The sequence below is a fragment of the Scomber scombrus genome, chromosome 16, assembly GCF_963691925.1.
Source record: "Scomber scombrus chromosome 16, fScoSco1.1, whole genome shotgun sequence".
Taxonomy (NCBI): Eukaryota; Metazoa; Chordata; class Actinopteri; order Scombriformes; family Scombridae; genus Scomber; species Scomber scombrus.
In genome coordinates, this window is record NC_084985.1 from 11,553,290 (window position 1) to 11,570,237 (window position 16,948).

Sequence of the window (16,948 nt, forward strand, 5' to 3'; positions counted from 1 at the left end):
AAAGATAAAATTTGGATGCCAGCAGTAGTTATTAATTTCTATATTTTATAGGCCAAATGTCACAGAAACGGTTAAAGGAGCAGTTAAATTAATTTGGAAAATATGCTTTTCACTCTCTTGCTGTGAGTTAGAAGATTAATACCACTCCTGATAATGAGTGGGATGGATCTTCTCTTCTAGCTTTTGGCATGAAAGTGAGCAGTATTTCCTAGAATTAAAGTAAACGCCAAACTATCACACCATAACATTTTATTGGATAACAGTTGACTTTTGTTCAAACTGCTGCAGGGTTTGTTGTGGCAGAATATAAATGTCAATTAGAAGAACTTCATTTAAGACAAAAAAAAAAAGGTCCACCCTGGCAAATCAGACGTCACAGACGAGTGGATGTATGTGCTGCTTTTGTCAATAGCAACCTATTAAGTGTAGGCGACGTGTCAGCGTGAGAGCCGGCCTAATCCAATCAGCAGAGTAATTAAAAAAAACACAGCACAGCAGCCCTGATGGCTGAAATGTCAGAGGCGGTGTTCAGCATTTAACACAGAGAGGGGCGAGCTGTAGTCATGCCAGGTCAGAGCGATGGCCATCACTGCTGCTGTGCAATTACAGCCTCAATCGGGACCAAAAGTAGAAAAAAACAGCACATGTGCAATAAGTGATGTGTGGCATCATATTATTACCAGCATGATGTGCATAAGCCTCATTCTCTTCCTCCAACTGTCATGAATATGGCTCTAATCCACACCCTGCTCAATGTTTTTATTCATCTGCTGCTATTGTTTCCTAATTAGCCCTCTTTTATGGCATTGGCTCATCTTCTTGTTTCACACAGCCCAGAATCATCCTCTTTAATTAACACCATAACCTCTACCCTTCCAAAAAAACCAACACTGTAATGTCAGTGCTGCTGCGCTCCAGCCAGCATGCAGTTGGCTAACAAACCACCAGATGTCACCCACGCCTCAGTGCCTCCAATCTGTATTTTTATGAAGCTAGTGAATTTTCTTTTTTGGCACACTGTCACACTGGTGCTTGGTGCATAACAACACAGGGAGCTTTTTCCCCCCCATGCTCGGAGATGAACTCAAGGTCAATTTTGTATGTATTTAAGCAGCAGTATAGCAGGAATACAGCAGCAACAGGATGCTTCTTCTGTGATGATACATTGCTGAGGCACACCGCCTGTCCTCCACGCCACGCTTGGTGCAGTTTTCTGTGCTCTAACTGGTGACTTAGCCATCCTTATTTTCGCCTCCAAGGACCACTCTCCATCCTCTGTGTGCAGCCAAGCATGAATCTGTGGCTCGGGACTGCTCTGGATGTCTGACAGTCTGCCTGGGAGAGGGGTAATTCCGAGGGGCAGTAGAAGTAATAGGGTAATCTATTATACAGCCCAACTCCTTCTTCCTCCTCTCTTGCTCCCCCCCTCCCCTTCCTTCCTTCTCTCTCTCTCTCCTTTGGTTTCTCACCGCCTCTGCCCTTGCATCAGCATTTCGTGAGGACAAATGAGAAGTAGAGTTTAACTATGCACTTTCCCATTGCCCTCCTGCAGAGCCCAGCACTTTCTCAATTAAACTGGAGTCCATGTGCCCCACTGATTCAAAGCCCACCCCCCACTGACCGAGGGAAGCTTTCTCACACACATACACGTGCACACACAAAAACACACTCGTCGGCACACCCGGTCTCCAGTCCAGCGGTGCGTGACCATCACTGCTGTGGTCTGTTATCACATGCGTGACCAGCTGCCATATATTTTTGATACATGTCAAACATAAATGTTAACCAGCCATAACACACACACAGAGTGAAAGATATGTAAGAGAGTGAAAGTGAGCAAGGTTTTCAAAGAGTAATTAATCTTCTACAATTTTTCTTTTCACATAAAAAAGCAGGGGAGGGATAGACTAATTGGGCATAAAAACACGCACCAAGCATCCAAAAAAGGTTTGGAAATGAAGATCCCTCTGCCTCTGGGAGTATGTTTTTCTGCAAAAATTGGTCACTTCTCTGCACTTAACAGCCCCCCCCCATGTGTTACTGCTGACCTGTTTGGGAAGCCTAATTTCCCCTTTTTGTTTTTTACAATCAATTCCCTGTTAGAGTTAATATAATTTTATAATCCTGTGCATCACCTGTTTCTGCTGTGTATAATAAGGTCAATTCATGGCGACAGATTGATTAAAACCTCTCCTTCCTCCAACCTCCTGCTCTTACTTCAACCCTCTTACCCCCCATCCCTGACATCTTTCTCTCTCACGCTCTCCATTTTAGTCCCACCTCCCTAAGAGACAGGGAGCCAGAGAGAGAGAGAGAGAGAGAGAGAGAGAGAGAGAGAGAGAGAGAGAGAGAGAGAGAGAGAGAGAGAGAGAGAGAGCTCACAGCCACCATCTCCTCCTCTTGCGCTCCCTCACCCCCCTCTCTTTCTCCCCCATCTTCCAGCACATGCTCACACTCCTTCCCACTGATGCCGAGTGGATGCAGACCGGGGGTTTGCCAGCAGTTTTCTGACTCTGTCCACCCTCTCCTCTCCTCTTCCCCCCACCACTCCTCCACCTCTTCCTCCTCCTCCTCCAACATCCGGAGCTTCTCCTCTTCTGCCTCCTCTCCTCTCCTCTCCTCTCCTCTCCTGCTCCTCAACACCAGGATGTGGCACTCGGTGGCTCTGCTACTCTCTGGATTCTCTGCTTTGATCCACGGTGAGCCCGCCCGCCTCTCTCTGTCTTTCAATCCTATCTTCAAGAATCAGAATGCAGCAGCGGCACTTAATTTGCAAAGTGTGATTTTTATAGGAATTCAGGTATTGGCGTCATTGACTTGTGAAGTATGAAACACAACAAGAATTTAAAGTAGAATCTTTAAAAAAACGACTCCAGGAGTGGAAAAGTGAGAATCTGGCTCACCTGTTTGCTTGCTTGTTTACATTTTGTTTTTAAAAAAAAGATTTGTAGCTTGTTTTTTTGTCTTTTTCTGGATACACATGCTGACTTGACCTATAGGTTGGATGCCTCTGTGTTAGATGTTTTAACAGGCACATTGACAGACTGTGCAGCGAGGCGTATGACAGGAACTGTGTGTAAAAGAATCTGATTGCAGCAGTCGTAACATTTCGCTGCCCTCCTTTTTCTTCAATCCTCACAAGTCTTCTTTTCTGTCCAATTCTCCGTGCGTGTCAGGAGATCTCACCCCGCAGAAAAACAGGTCACAGTTCAATTGAATTGCATGTATAGATCGTCCCTTCCATCTCGCCTCCCCTGTTGTGCTTGTGGACGTGTTGCTGCAGCCGAGCTGACGGAGCTCAGAGCGGCAGAAAGTCGTAGCGGGATGTAAAAGGCTGACAGCGGATGACAGAGCTGAGGATGAGAGCTGGTGAACTTTCCCCTTTAGGCATTGCAGCAAGCAGAGAAATGCTCAGTTCAGTTTGTTTGTTTGCTTTCAAGAGGAGCTTTTAAAGCAGGACGCAAAGGAAATAAGAGAAAAGGAGGCAAGAGAAGGCAAGTTTCAGTATAAATTGCTGCAGACTGAATTTTATAGATACTAGATATGAAAAAACATAGCACTACAAAACCTTGAAGCCTTATATTTCCCTAAAATAAGATTCAAAGTGACTGTCAATGTCCCATATACCGTATCTTCTGCATCTGCTTTTCCCAGCACTTTATGAAGGTTACATAACAGCAGACTGAGTGAAATGTTTTAACTACTGCACTGAGTGGGGAAGTCTTGTGGATGTTTTGAGCATCATTTTTCTAATCATTACCCTGTACTTCAATATGAAGTACATAACATATGTAGAAACTTTGGGATCTTGACCAGGAAATTATAGGCAAATTCTACAAATATGGATAAAACTGACAGGATGGAAAACAGAAGAAGAAACAGTGATACATTTAATCACACTCCCCCTCTAAGTCTATTTGTTTTCAAAGTCCATGAGCATCTTAATTCAATGTTCTATGTGTATTACCGCAGAGCATTTCAAACTAACCTAATTAGACATTTATTAGTGCCAATTATGCCCTGATGAGGTTTCCCACTATTTGTAATTACATTCTGTTTACGAGGTGTTCTCCGCGCCCACTCTGATTCTTTCTCTTCGTTATTTTCAATATTAATGTCAAAGTTCTCCTCCCTATTTAATTTGCAAAGCTTAAACCGTAAAAGTTGAGATAAGTGTGACTCATGGTGACAAAAAAAAGTCTGTTTTCATTTAAGCAAATTTCATCACGACATTTCCTGTTTCCCTCTCTCTTTTTGTACCTCTTCTTCTCTTGCTAATCTTTGCATTTTGGATGAATTTATAGATAAGAAAGTCGTCCGATCTCTTGATTAAATTGGCAAAATGTTTTAAAAATGTTTTTCTTTCAGCATCCACGTCTGCTTTCCCACATTTGATATCTGAATCAGGTTTTCCTTGAAGATTGCTTTCATTTTCATTCACGTCACAGTAATCACAGTCATTAGAAGCTTTAGAGGTTAACTAATTATAATAGTTTGTAGTTTAGCTTGTTTTGGAAGATTTTTCCTTTTAGATTTGAACTCTCTCATATTTTTCTGTCTGTCCAGTGTCGCTGCAGGGTCCTCACCAAAGGAACCTGCTGAAGAACCTCCTGAAGGATTACAACCGGATGGAGCGGCCGGTGGGCAACGACTCCCACCCTCTCACTGTCGTCTTCTCTCTCAGTTTGATACAGATCATGGATGTGGTAGGTGTCAGGCTTTCTACAACAGCAATGGCTCCCAAACGTATGTTGATAATCCACCAGATGCCTGTCAGGTGTGACTAAATATAGTTTCTGTATTTGAATATATGACAATGCTTTAAGACATTTTTTTTCCAGGGATCACTGAGCATTTACAGCCTCCAGTTTTGTTTAGGTAATTAGTATGGAAATTAAAAACATACTTTGGTGTTAAGTTAAGTATTCTGTTTGTTTATGCCTGAAACTGTGATAATAATGTTTATAACAGCAGGGTTTTCTTTCATATTTGTGGATTTGTTTGTGGATTTGCAAGTAAAAATGTTTTTTCTATGCAACAACTAATCCTAAGATTTTACTCCCCGCCTCGTGATTTACAGAGCAAATGTTTTCCTAGAAGAAGAAATACACTAATACTGATTTAAATGTTTTGCAGGATGAGAAGAACCAGGTGCTCACTTCAAACATGTGGCTACGGATGGTAAGGACCCCTGAGGAGACCGAATGCTTCGGGTGATAATGAATTTGCTGCTCTTCTAGGTTGAGGTGTTTTTCAGATTTTTTAGTGAACTAGTTTACTTGATGTTTAACATGTAAATTAAGTTCTTGACCTACAATCAGTGAATCCCATGGTAAAATCTTGTAGATGAAAGCAAGGCTGTGCAGGAAAATCTTGCTTTTTCACACTAAAGACATATGGGAGTAATGTTTTTCTTGAATTAAATCATATCCTGTTCAGTGCACAGCAGCACAGTGGAGATAACTTATCTGCAGTCCGCTGGGATTCAGGCTGTTACTTTGTGTGTGTGTGTGTGTGTGTGTGTGTGTGTGTGTGTGTGTGTGTGTGTGTGTGTGTGTGTGTGTGTTTAAGAGCTGGTTCGATCACTATCTCCAGTGGAATCAGAGTGAACATCCCGGAGTTAAAAACCTCCGCTTCACCACAGACCAGATCTGGACACCAGACATCCTTCTGTACAACAGGTAAAACACACATGAACAACTCACACATAGACACACATACTGCATTTCGACAAGTAGAGTGCTAAGTTCCACCTTCCTCCCCTGTCCTTCCTCAGTGCAGATGATGACTTTGACTCCACCTTCAAGACCAACGTTCTGGTGAACTCCAGTGGCTACGCTGAGTATCTGCCTCCAGGTTTGTCATCACTCGTTCTCATTGATGCTTTCACTGTCGTTCATCTCTTTCTTTTCCTTCCCATTAATTCCTCAACTCCCAACGGCAGCATCTCATTCTGCAATCTCTGCATGTCTCTCCGTTGTTTGTACACTTGACATTAATATTTTATTAGTGTAAAACAGCATCCCTTGTTACTCACTGGTTACAGATTCCCACTGCTGTGAGTATCACCTATAAATAGGAGACGCTCGCTTCCTCCGTTTCCTGTTTCAGCCTAAACGCAAGACCCGTGCAAGCCTGTGAAGTAACAGCTCCCCAGTGTATCCACAGGTCTTTACTTTGTATTTTCTCAACCATTTCTTTATACACCAGATTACGGCTGTCTGAGACTGAATCCCTGGTGTTATGGGGTGCTAAGCTGAAATGGCCCTCTGAAGTAAAAGTCGAGGATTGCAGGCTGCCAAAGCCACCCAATCATTTCTGTCCTAGGGGGTGGCTGAATGTAAACACAGCTCTTTAATGCTGTGATTTGGACCGGAGCCAATTAGGGTAAGAGAAAACTAGTGTTTCAGTTTGGTACAATAAGAAGTAGTCAGGCTTTGCCATAACACGTGATGAAAAAGATAGCAAAAAGAGAGCAGGAGAGGAGAGAAAGGACAAGAAAGAGCAGCAAAACAGCTTTTTTATCCCTGTATTTGCCTGTACAAGCCGGGTTGCAATGCCTGAGGTCTTTTGGGCTGGTTATTATCAGTAAATAAAAGGCAACAGGTCTGTGGGTGGCAGGCACAGAGCAGGGGCTTGACACATGGTAAGTAATTCAAAGGCAGAGGATCTCAGGTGTCTGCTGCATACTGCTCGTATCTTCTGAAGTAAGGGTGTTATCTTTGGGTTTAATGGTAAGACAGGCAATGAGATGTAGCAGGTTTTAGCTAAAATCTGGATCAATTGACATTTGCAACAAGGTAATCTTGACTCTGGGTCTTGAAATGCCTTCTGGGATGTGCTTTTTTAGTAATGGAGTTTTATTTTGGGCGCTGTGCTGCCAGAGAGATCGCTCCAAGCTGCAGAAAAATTCAGGTGTCTTGTTTATGAGTGCTACTTCGAGCTTACCGGATATCTGTGAGAGGCAGGTTTACGAAAATATACTGTGCATAAAGGTGCACAAAGCAGGAGACTGCTTTTTTCTCATCAGTGTAATTTAGGGTTTAGTGCCTCAGGAGCTGATAATGGGAGTAATTATGAAGACGTCATTCCCATGAAGCAAAGTTACAAGTTACAAGTTACATGTATAACTGAATTTTTAGAGAGCAGAGACTGTATAAGAAGAATAAATTATAGCTGCTATTTAATTCGGCATGGTTTTTTGTGATCAATATCTCCTTTGTAAACAGCACTGAACCTGCTAGCCTCCTCTCTTCTCCAGACTCTGCTTTCATTCCTCTCTCAAGGCTGATTTGCATGTCGGCAGGCTCATAATGAATGTCTTTGAGGGCTGTAAAGCTTCACTGGCATTTTGCTTCCGCGTGCGTCTGAACGTCTCAATAGGCCTTATTCGTTCATTCCAGTAATTAAACACTATGTAGCACAACTTTTGTTCCTGGGTAGTAAGTGTTATTTCTTAATTACTTCTGCCTAAAGAAAATAGCTATTATTCTCTTTAAACTTTGCTTTTGTAACCTGTAATTGACGTCTTGAAACGTACATATTTCCAATGGGAAAACAGGCACATTTGCACATTTTCATTAACATAAAGTAAGAAAAAAACAACACATGAATCAAAATTAACATGTATTTATACTAAAGTTATACAAAAGCGGCAGAGTCCTTTGTGATGGGTGAAGAAGCTGGAAAAAGCTTCCTCTGATCTACACACTTATCTAAAAAGGTCCAATGCTTGTACCTAGATGTCAAAAGCTCGTCACTGGATTTTGTGAGACCGAGATCACAGATCAAGAGGTTGGGATAGTGTGAACTGTATTTATACTATTTATATGACTAGAAAGTTCTCAAAAGTTCTGTATCAGCTACTCTGCACTGAATTGTTCACTGTCCTAGTCAAAAGAGACACACAAGACAAAATCTGAAGGAAATAAGAGTCAGTATCTATACTTTATAGGCTTAAGCAATTAAGAAATAACAATTACTACCCAGGAACAAAGAAACAAGTGAATATTTGTTACAAGGTGTTACTCAAAGAGTTTGCCAGCGACCACTGTGAGGATCACCGTGAGGATCACTGTGATTCTTGGATTCTTGGGTGGATACAAGTGTGTCTTCATGATTTTGTGCTTCCGTGTGCCTATGCATAAGCCTGCGAGTGCATTCATTTCGCATAATATAAATGGTAATCTGATTAGGATGCTGTGGAGAATCTCAGCTTTCAGTATCGCCGCTCATGTTTTCTTCCATCGCTGCGGCTTAGCTAACAGCTGTGTACACAGGCGGAGGGCAGAAGCAGCATTTGTTTGCAGAAGGGAATATCTGAAAGTTTTGAGTGACAGTACTGCTGCCAACTTTTTCTTTGATAGGAGGCTGTTTGTAATCTAGTCTTTGCTTTCACTTCTTCAGCCTCCGAATTCAATTAGAAAGCTCTAAACTCTCTGATGCACAATATTAATAAAAATAGCAATGTGTGTGTGCTCTCTGTATTATTTTCTACATCACTGCTATTTAAAAATGTAAGGTGGCTGAGAGTTAAGATGTCAGTCTTGAGGGCTGCTTAGATATGAAATGAATGAATGATTTTCTCTGCCAAGCAACTTGATATTCAGACCAGACGTTCAGCATCACAAGAGCTTAAGTGGTCCTCTCATACTCTTTTCTCTCGTCACCTTTGTACTGAAAACTGGGGGTCAATACTGTCATTTACTCAGCTGATTGCGTAGCATCAATTTTCTGCCTCCTGTCCTGTTCTGCCTGGCTTTTTCCCAGGAATCTTCATGAGCACATGCAACGTGGACGTTCGCTGGTTCCCTTTTGACATTCAGAAGTGTGAGCTGAAGTTTGGTTCCTGGACGTATGACGGCTGGCTGCTGGACCTCCAGATGAACGACGCTGACATCTCAGGCTACATGCCCAATGGAGAGTGGGACCTGATAGGTGAGCTGGGTGAATTTCTGGCATTTATTCATCTCAACAACTTCATGCAGGTTGTGTCAATTTATTTCTGTTTCCATCCTTTCAGGAGTTCCCGGCACCAGAAATGAGATTTTCTACGATTGTTGTAAAGAGCCCTATCCAGATGTGACATTTGTGGTGACAATACGGAGGCGCACGCTCTACTACGCCCTGAACCTGCTCATCCCCTGTGTGCTGCTGTCTTCTATGACCCTGCTTATCTTTGTGCTACCAGCTGACTCTGGGGAGAAGATCTCACTGGGTAAGTGATCATAAAACAGGAAATACACAGACAGTGATAAATTATTACTGTACAATAATGGTAATATACTGTAATATGGCATATGACAGTGCGTGTCAAGTAGATAAGTTCATAGCACCGTAGTTTATTTAAACAGAATAAGTTGTACATCGAATCTATGAAAACAATAATTTACACTTTGTGTAAAGATGGTTGTCTTGAGGGTCTGATGTGCAAATGAAAAATAGACAGAAGTGTTACTGAGATTAGTATCTGTATTGTAATTACTGACAAAACAAAACCCCACACATAAAAACAGTAAGAGTAACTGTGGTAATTTGTAAAGTGTTTTTAACAAAAAACGAAAGATGATGCTGTGCCGTATTGAAGAAGAGTTGTGCGCTCAACATCCAAACAACTCACGGGGTGCCAATGAGCAAATCAAATCTCCAACTGGGTTGCTCTCAGTTGAACGTATAGTGCACAACTGCTTGAAACAGAGAGTTCACAATAAGCAAAAGAGACAAAAATAAATAAATAAAGTAGGGGCACAGATGACTACAGGGAGGGATGAAAGAAGCAAAGGGAGAGGGTTAGGAGCTGCAAGACGAGAGGGGATTATAGGATGAAATAGAAAGTTAAGAAACATGAGAGGGAGGAGGAACAGAGACAGATGGGTGTGGGAAGGCGGTGAAAAAGAAGCATAGACAGGAGATGAATTCGGAGAGGATGAGAGAGGACAGCACAAAGGGAGAGGGAGGAATGATGAGGAGGGACAGGTGGGAGACAACCAAATCGCACTATAATAAGCTGGAAGAGAGAGGAAGCAGCTCTGCGATCATGCAGCAGCTGCAAGTAAATTTTAATATCTGTTCAGAACCGTTTAGAGCACAAGATAAATGATGTTCACCTTATTGGGATAATAAAGACTCCGCACAATACAGATTCCACATCTGACCTTTCAGATTAGTCAATAAATTGAGCAATCGACCGAAGATTTATCTGCAACTATTTTATGATTGATTAATTGTTTCAGTTATTTTTCAACCAAAAAACAAAAAACAAACACTCTCTGCTTCTCAAACATGAGAATAAGATCCTCTTGTCCATTTTATATCATTGTAAATGGAATATCTTTAGATTTTGGACTGTTGTTTGGATAAAACAAGCATTTTCCACTGTTAGTGACATTTTAATTACAACATGAATAATGCAATAAATGAAGAAAATCATCAGCAGATTAACCGATGATGAAAAAGTTGCGGCCTGATTGTGTATTGTGTGTCTTTGTATCATTCAACCCTACTTATGTAACTCACCCAAAAATGTGGATGAATTGTAACTTTTGTGGCTCATGTCTGAGTGGGAGTGAAGGATGAAAAGGAACAAAGGAAACAGCGACAGTGTTGTCAAAGCATATTGTTGACCTAAATACAGGATGCATTACGCAGCATTTCTCTACAGAAATAAAAGAATGCTAAGCCTTACACACACGGCCAATTAACCTATTGATGTAATTAAGGCTAGTGAATTGATTACGGGAGAGAGCTTACACACTGCCTTCCAGGAAAATACTGTCACTTGGCTTGATGGAGGAGACTTGTGGACCAAGTGGCTGGTCCTTTAGTGCTACAGGAGCATGCTTTTAAAAAGAATAAGTGTCTAATCATGTCTGAGGGGGAAAAGAAGCAACACAAAAGAAGCATTTTTAATTTTCTTAATATCCTTAAAGGGCATTCATATTTTATCTCTCTGTCTAGTAGTATAATTGAATGCCTTTGCTTCGGGACAGATATGCCAGCAAAGCACTCCTGAAATTCTGTCTGTTGGAGAAGTGAGATAGATAGTGTGGAGGTGGGTGAATTAAGATGGAGATGAGTTTCAGTCCAACCGTGTGTAACGGGTGTGTTCACAAGCATGGCCGAGACTGAGCTTTGACAATTTAAATAATGGCTGTTTGCTGCATGGAAGTGCTTTTTGTGGGAGAGGTACAGACTGTAAAAAAAAGTAATTCTCTGTATGAACATTAGCCTACGTGGTTTACATAAATCGAACTTGATTTCATCTTGAGTGTGATCATTTATCAAAATACCAAAACACACTAATGTGGTTTCTCCTAAGAAAGTGCTGCTGCTACTCAAGGGAGGAGACTAATCCTTGATATTGATTTTTTAACAAAATGTGGCTCCAGCATAAAGCTCTATCCATCTGTTTATTTCCAGGCATCACTGTCTTGCTGTCTCTTACTGTTTTCATGTTGCTGGTCGCAGAGATCATGCCAGCCACATCTGACTCCGTCCCACTTATAGGTATGTGTGAAAGAGTGTTTTCATGGGTGATTTACATACTTCTGAATGGACTTTTCAGGCTTCATAAAGTTCTACTAATCAATATTTTTATATTAGCAGTGGATCTAATGACAGAGCGCCAAGAGAGAGTAATCTCCTAACCCCGAAGTTCCCTTCAGGAGCTTTTCATCATCTTTCAGCTCATTGTTTTGGTTTTATGCTTTTATTAAACTCTCATCAACTTGACACCAGCTGCAGCAGGCAGCTGTTGTCCATTAAAAAAAAGGAGTTGATGGAGACCAAAACAGAGCTAAAAGAAGAGTGAATATTCATCAGCTTAATGATAAAGTTGTGTGATCAGATGTGTAAATAACTATTTGCTAATGAGTCCGTCACACAGTATCAACATGCAAGTAAATATTGGGCTTTTAAGCTTGTTACACTGCCCCAAAGCACATATTCGAAAATGATTTAATGAGTGTCAACAGCAAATTCATACTCCTAAAAAAAAGTAAATATATGTTGAAAATACTGTATAAAGTTTCCAGCTGACGGCGATAATAAACATTTTATCTTTCATGTTTATGTTTTCAGTTTGTCCCAGAGGGCTTTGCAGTTTGTACCCTGCATGGCAAGACCCTCAATTTGAATGAGGAAAACCGAAAAAAATACAGAACAACAACATACCATCATGTACTAGAATTTTTTTAAATTTATTTTAACCATCTGCTCGCCTTAAAATTTAATTGACGAAATTGATTGTGGGGCCACTGCTTGAAAGAAGGTTTAGTGAGCTACCACTGCAAGCCAGAGACAGATGTATGGCCGTCTTTGCCTGAAGACATAAAAATAGCCATAAAAAATTTGATGAAAAAAATGCAGTCATAATCAGAGTGCTGCTCTCAGCATAATTGTATTAATTAAAAATAGCTACACTGATGCAGTTGCATGTTTTAATGTGTTAGGTGGTTTTACATACACAAAGTAGTATGAATGAGGCCAGAACGACAACAAGTTTTTGGAATTGAAAACAAAACATGAACTGAAAAAGGAAACACTGGCATTGAAACATTTTTATTGGAAAAAGTTGTATTGGCACTGAAAAAGAAAATACACTGAAAAATAAAACGTGGGCATTTAAAAAATTACAATCTTACAGTCCTATGACCTTATATTATTTTATTAAGCTACATGACAATTTGGATTTTACTATACATGACAGACTGAATGACATTATTTATTGGGGGGGTTTTGTGAGGAAAAGTGTTAGTGGAGCTTTGAGTTGAAGTTATTTTGTCACAGTACAGTCAGGCAGGTTTGTTGAGTACTTGACAAGTTCAAGTACAAACTTCCAATGACAGGAGGACGATTAATAGAATAAAAAAATGTACTGATGTATTGATATCTGTACACATTGAGCCCCAAAGGCAGCACTGTTGTTCTATCCAGTAAAAACATGAAGCTTTACTTTACATTCAGGCAAACTAATACAGCTATAACTAATTTCACACAGATTTCATCTGAGACCAACATTTATCTTCCAAAAGGAATTAGAGTATATATCTAAAGTCTACGGAGACATTAGAGCCTCTATCTACATAGTTAATTTTCTTTAAATGGCTGAGTTTTATTTTTCAGTGGAACATGTTTTAGTGCCAATGATTCCTTTTTTCTAGTTCAGATTTTGTTTTCCATGCCAAATTTGATTTCCAATGCCAAAATGTAACTGTAGCTGGTCTGGCCCCATAAGTAGACAGTGGTGTCAGCAGTAGGTGCCAGTTTGGTTTTAAGATATTTAACATAAGCTGTGTGTGTTATTCTTGAGTATCTTGTGAATACGTTTCTGTAAAATAATTTATTCTCACTGTTCTTGCAGTGATAGACACAGAAGTATTTATCATAAACTACATGTAAGAAGATAGAATATAACCGCTATAACCTCCGAAGGACCAGTAGGAATTACAGTGCAAGTAAAACGTCATTAAATAAAATGAAATATAACTTTGTTCTTCACTCTACTTCTCCTAGGCCAGTACTTTGCAAGTATAATGATCATCGTTGGGATGTCAGTCATCGCCACAGTGGTGGTTCTGCAGTATCATCACCACGATCCACACGGAGCAAACATGCCTAAATGGGTGAGGCTGAGCTCACACTCTTCATCTTGACATATGTCACACATTCCAGCTTATTAAACCTTGTAAACAGTTGGTGTCCCAGTCTCACATATCACTCATTTAATTAATCTCAATTTCAGCATTAATGTCACTCCTCGACTCTGCCATTTCCAATAATATTTGATCTATCTCTTGGTGCGCTACTTGTGCTCCTCTACCAGTTTCTTTTCTCTTTATATTCTTTGACTTCCTCAGCTGTGACTCATCCGGCAGTGTCAGTCTGCTCGAGTGCGTTCATCAAATGCCTCGCCGCAGACTCTAACAGAGGAGTGTGTTTCAAAGCGTTCTGGCTATGTGGGCGGATTCGAGTTGACTTGTTCCTTCTTCTTGTTATTCCCTCTGTTTCATGCTTAAAAAATGCATCAAGACATTTTACAAAAGTTTAGTTCCAAAATGAGATATCAAAAATATGAAATATGGGGAAAAAAATGTCTGAAATAAAGGCGTGAAATACAAAAATCATACACATTTAGTTAAGAGAATGATTAAGAATAATGTTTTAAAACCTGCTCTTGGCAAATAGTAACATTTTCTTGTTTATCAATACGTGTTTGGCATTTTAAGATATTAATGATTTATATTTCCACTGCAGAGAGAAATTGACAGAGGCCTGCATTTATCAATAACTGTACAAATAGCTCAGTTGCATGAGAGTGCAGATGCTGCATATATCAACACAATGCAAGGACATTCTGTTGATGAATGGTCTGTTCAGACAGTCCAATGGCCAATTAACAAGCTAATTGATGTGGTTCAGAGGAGGGCATCGAACCAGCACAGTTTATAATTGCAGCCGGGACAAAAAAAACATAAACAGCAACAGCAACAGCAATAGGCACGTTTACCTGGCCACTAAACACACTTGGTGGAGAGTAATTGAGCAGTCATCTGGACATTAGCTTCTCATTAGAAGCCAGACACCCATCTGGATGCTGTTGGGCCAATAAGCCCTTTCAGGGGACATGTAGTCTGTTTCCAAGGGTTTTAGAAAATGTATAGAATAGCGTAGAAAAGAACAAGGTTTAAATTCTGTTCCAAATTGTGAGTAGATAAATCTTCTCTTTAGCCTAATGCGGTAGTTTACTGAAACACTACTGCAAGCTTATTACAGTCATGAAAAACTAATCTGACAGTCAATTTCAATAATCCCACAGTTTGAATTTAAAGCTGCCTTTGTAAGTATCATCTCTGCTGGGAATCCAGTTAAAGCAAAAGCCCTCTTTTGCCTCAGGCGCTTTCACTGGGCGTCCCTGGCGAGGATCTCATACTTCTACTTACACGAGTGCGGTTGCATTTTGTAACACAAATGTAAGGTTGGCAACAGCACCGATGTCAATCCACAACAAATCAGGCTATTAGCCTAGCTTAACTGGAGTTATGTGGAGGTCACGATGCGTGGGTGGTTCTCAATGGAATCGGCTTTCTTATGTTTCTTCCGCTTTCTCTCATGCTTATATTATCACTCCCCACACCTCTCATCTTTACATATATATATATATATTTTTTTCTCAACAGGTACAGCTCTTCTTGCTGCAGTGGGTGGCCTGGTTTTTGCGTATGAAGCAGCCCGGGGAGAATGACGACCCGGAGCGGCCCCCGTGTGCTCCCCATCTGCGACGATGCTCCTCAGGCTCCCAGAGTGGGAGCATCCCCAACCCTCCAGATCCCACCTTTCATCCCTTACACCCACAGAACCTGGCTCCTCTCCAAACAGGGCCCCTTCATGTGGGACACCCTCACCTCCACGCCCAATCCAGCGCTAACAACAACGGGAACCTTCTTTACATGGGCTTCCAGAGTATGGAGGACCCTTCAATGCTCTCGGAGTCTGTCCAGAGGAATAACACCGCCACTGGGCTTCCTCGAGTGGCAGGGAGCCCACCTCCGCACCTACCATCTCAGTTCTGCATCTCCCCACCACCTCCTACCCCCAATATGGATACTGTAGGATGTCCCAGCACTGTCTCCAGTGCTGGAGGCTTTGGCGGTGGACCGGGAGGGATAGGAGGGTGCTCAGCTGCAGGGATAGGAGACCCCCAGCTTCAGGCTATCCTGGAGGAAGTGCGTTACATGGCAGATCGTTTCAGGGAGCAGGACGAGACAGAGAGCATGCTCGACCAGTGGAAATTTGCAGGCGCTGTAATCGACCGCCTATGTCTGGTGGCGTTCAGTGTTTTCAACATAATTTGCACCATCTCGATCCTCATGTCTGCTCCCAACTTTGTGGATGCTATTTCCAAGGACTTTGTTTGAAAGCTAAGAGGAAAAAATGAGGAGGAGAAGCGTGAAGGAATGGATGAGGAGGAATTAAATATAGGATGAAGGATGGACTGGGCCTGGATCCAAGGAAACCCAATTTCCTGTGGACTGTAGGCTTTGTGATTTGTGATTGCTAGGAACTGGGAAATGCAAGGAAAAAAACCCAAAAAACAACAAATGGTTTTCTTTGCAATACATTCTGTTTTGTAACTGAAATATGAGAAGAAAACAGATGAGAAAGGGGGTATAGAAAGAAGTTAAAATGAGATTAGGGTGAGCAGGGTGCTTTATCAGATCCTTGACAAGGTGATATGGATTGTGGTTAATTCAGAGACTTTCACCCAAAATTACAGGAAGATGAGTCAGAAAAAGAAAGAGAAGTCCAATGCAACCTCAAGTAAGAAAGCTCTTAAAGAAAGGGAGAGATTGAGAGAGTAAGAGGGAGAAAGAGACAGATGGGTAGAAAAGGGCCAGATAAATAAGACAGACGTTCGGCTGTTTTATTTACTCGAGTAGGGAGGACAACCCCTCATTCCCACATGTTGAGAAAAGACTGCATCATTTAAAGTGTTGTGAGAAGGAGAGGTTCGGGAGAAGAGAAAGAGACATTTATAAGGAAAGACAACAAAGAGTGGTCGTGAAGGAACTTTATCCCTTGTGACTGTGGCAGAGTTGGGCGGCGTAACCGGCTTGATGCTCGGATATACAAAGTGGACTGAAGATCAAGAATATCGCAGCAGAGAGACACAGAAGAGGATCTCATCTATTATTCAATCTCATCCATCTAATGACCGTCAAATTGAAAGACCTCAGATAATCTTTAGGACGAATAAGCTTTTAAAAGACTCTGCTCGCAAACCACTTTAAATTTCCACGGCCGTATCTCCTGGAGACGATTGCCAATCTGCAACAATCAGCAGAGATCAAAAGCTCCTGAGCAAAGGGCACAGTACGCAGTGCTTATCACGACCGGGAAACTGAATTAACTGGTCATCGAGAAAACAGTGGCTAGTAGCTGCACCACAGTG

General features: G+C 41.3%; 1 protein-coding gene across 1 annotated transcript; it reads left to right on the forward strand.

The window, feature by feature from the left end:
* Positions 1 to 2,647: 2,647 nt before the first annotated feature.
* chrna11 (cholinergic receptor, nicotinic, alpha 11) lies at positions 2,648 to 15,914 on the forward strand. Its single transcript, XM_062435904.1, has 12 exons — positions 2,648 to 2,699; positions 4,567 to 4,706; positions 5,137 to 5,181; positions 5,572 to 5,681; positions 5,777 to 5,856; positions 8,770 to 8,937; positions 9,023 to 9,217; positions 11,419 to 11,505; positions 13,513 to 13,622; positions 15,177 to 15,328; positions 15,425 to 15,461; positions 15,552 to 15,914. The coding sequence occupies exons 1-12, from the start codon at positions 2,648 to 2,650 to the stop codon at positions 15,912 to 15,914; spliced, it is 1,539 nt and encodes a 512-aa protein (XP_062291888.1).
* Positions 15,915 to 16,948: the final 1,034 nt, after the last annotated feature.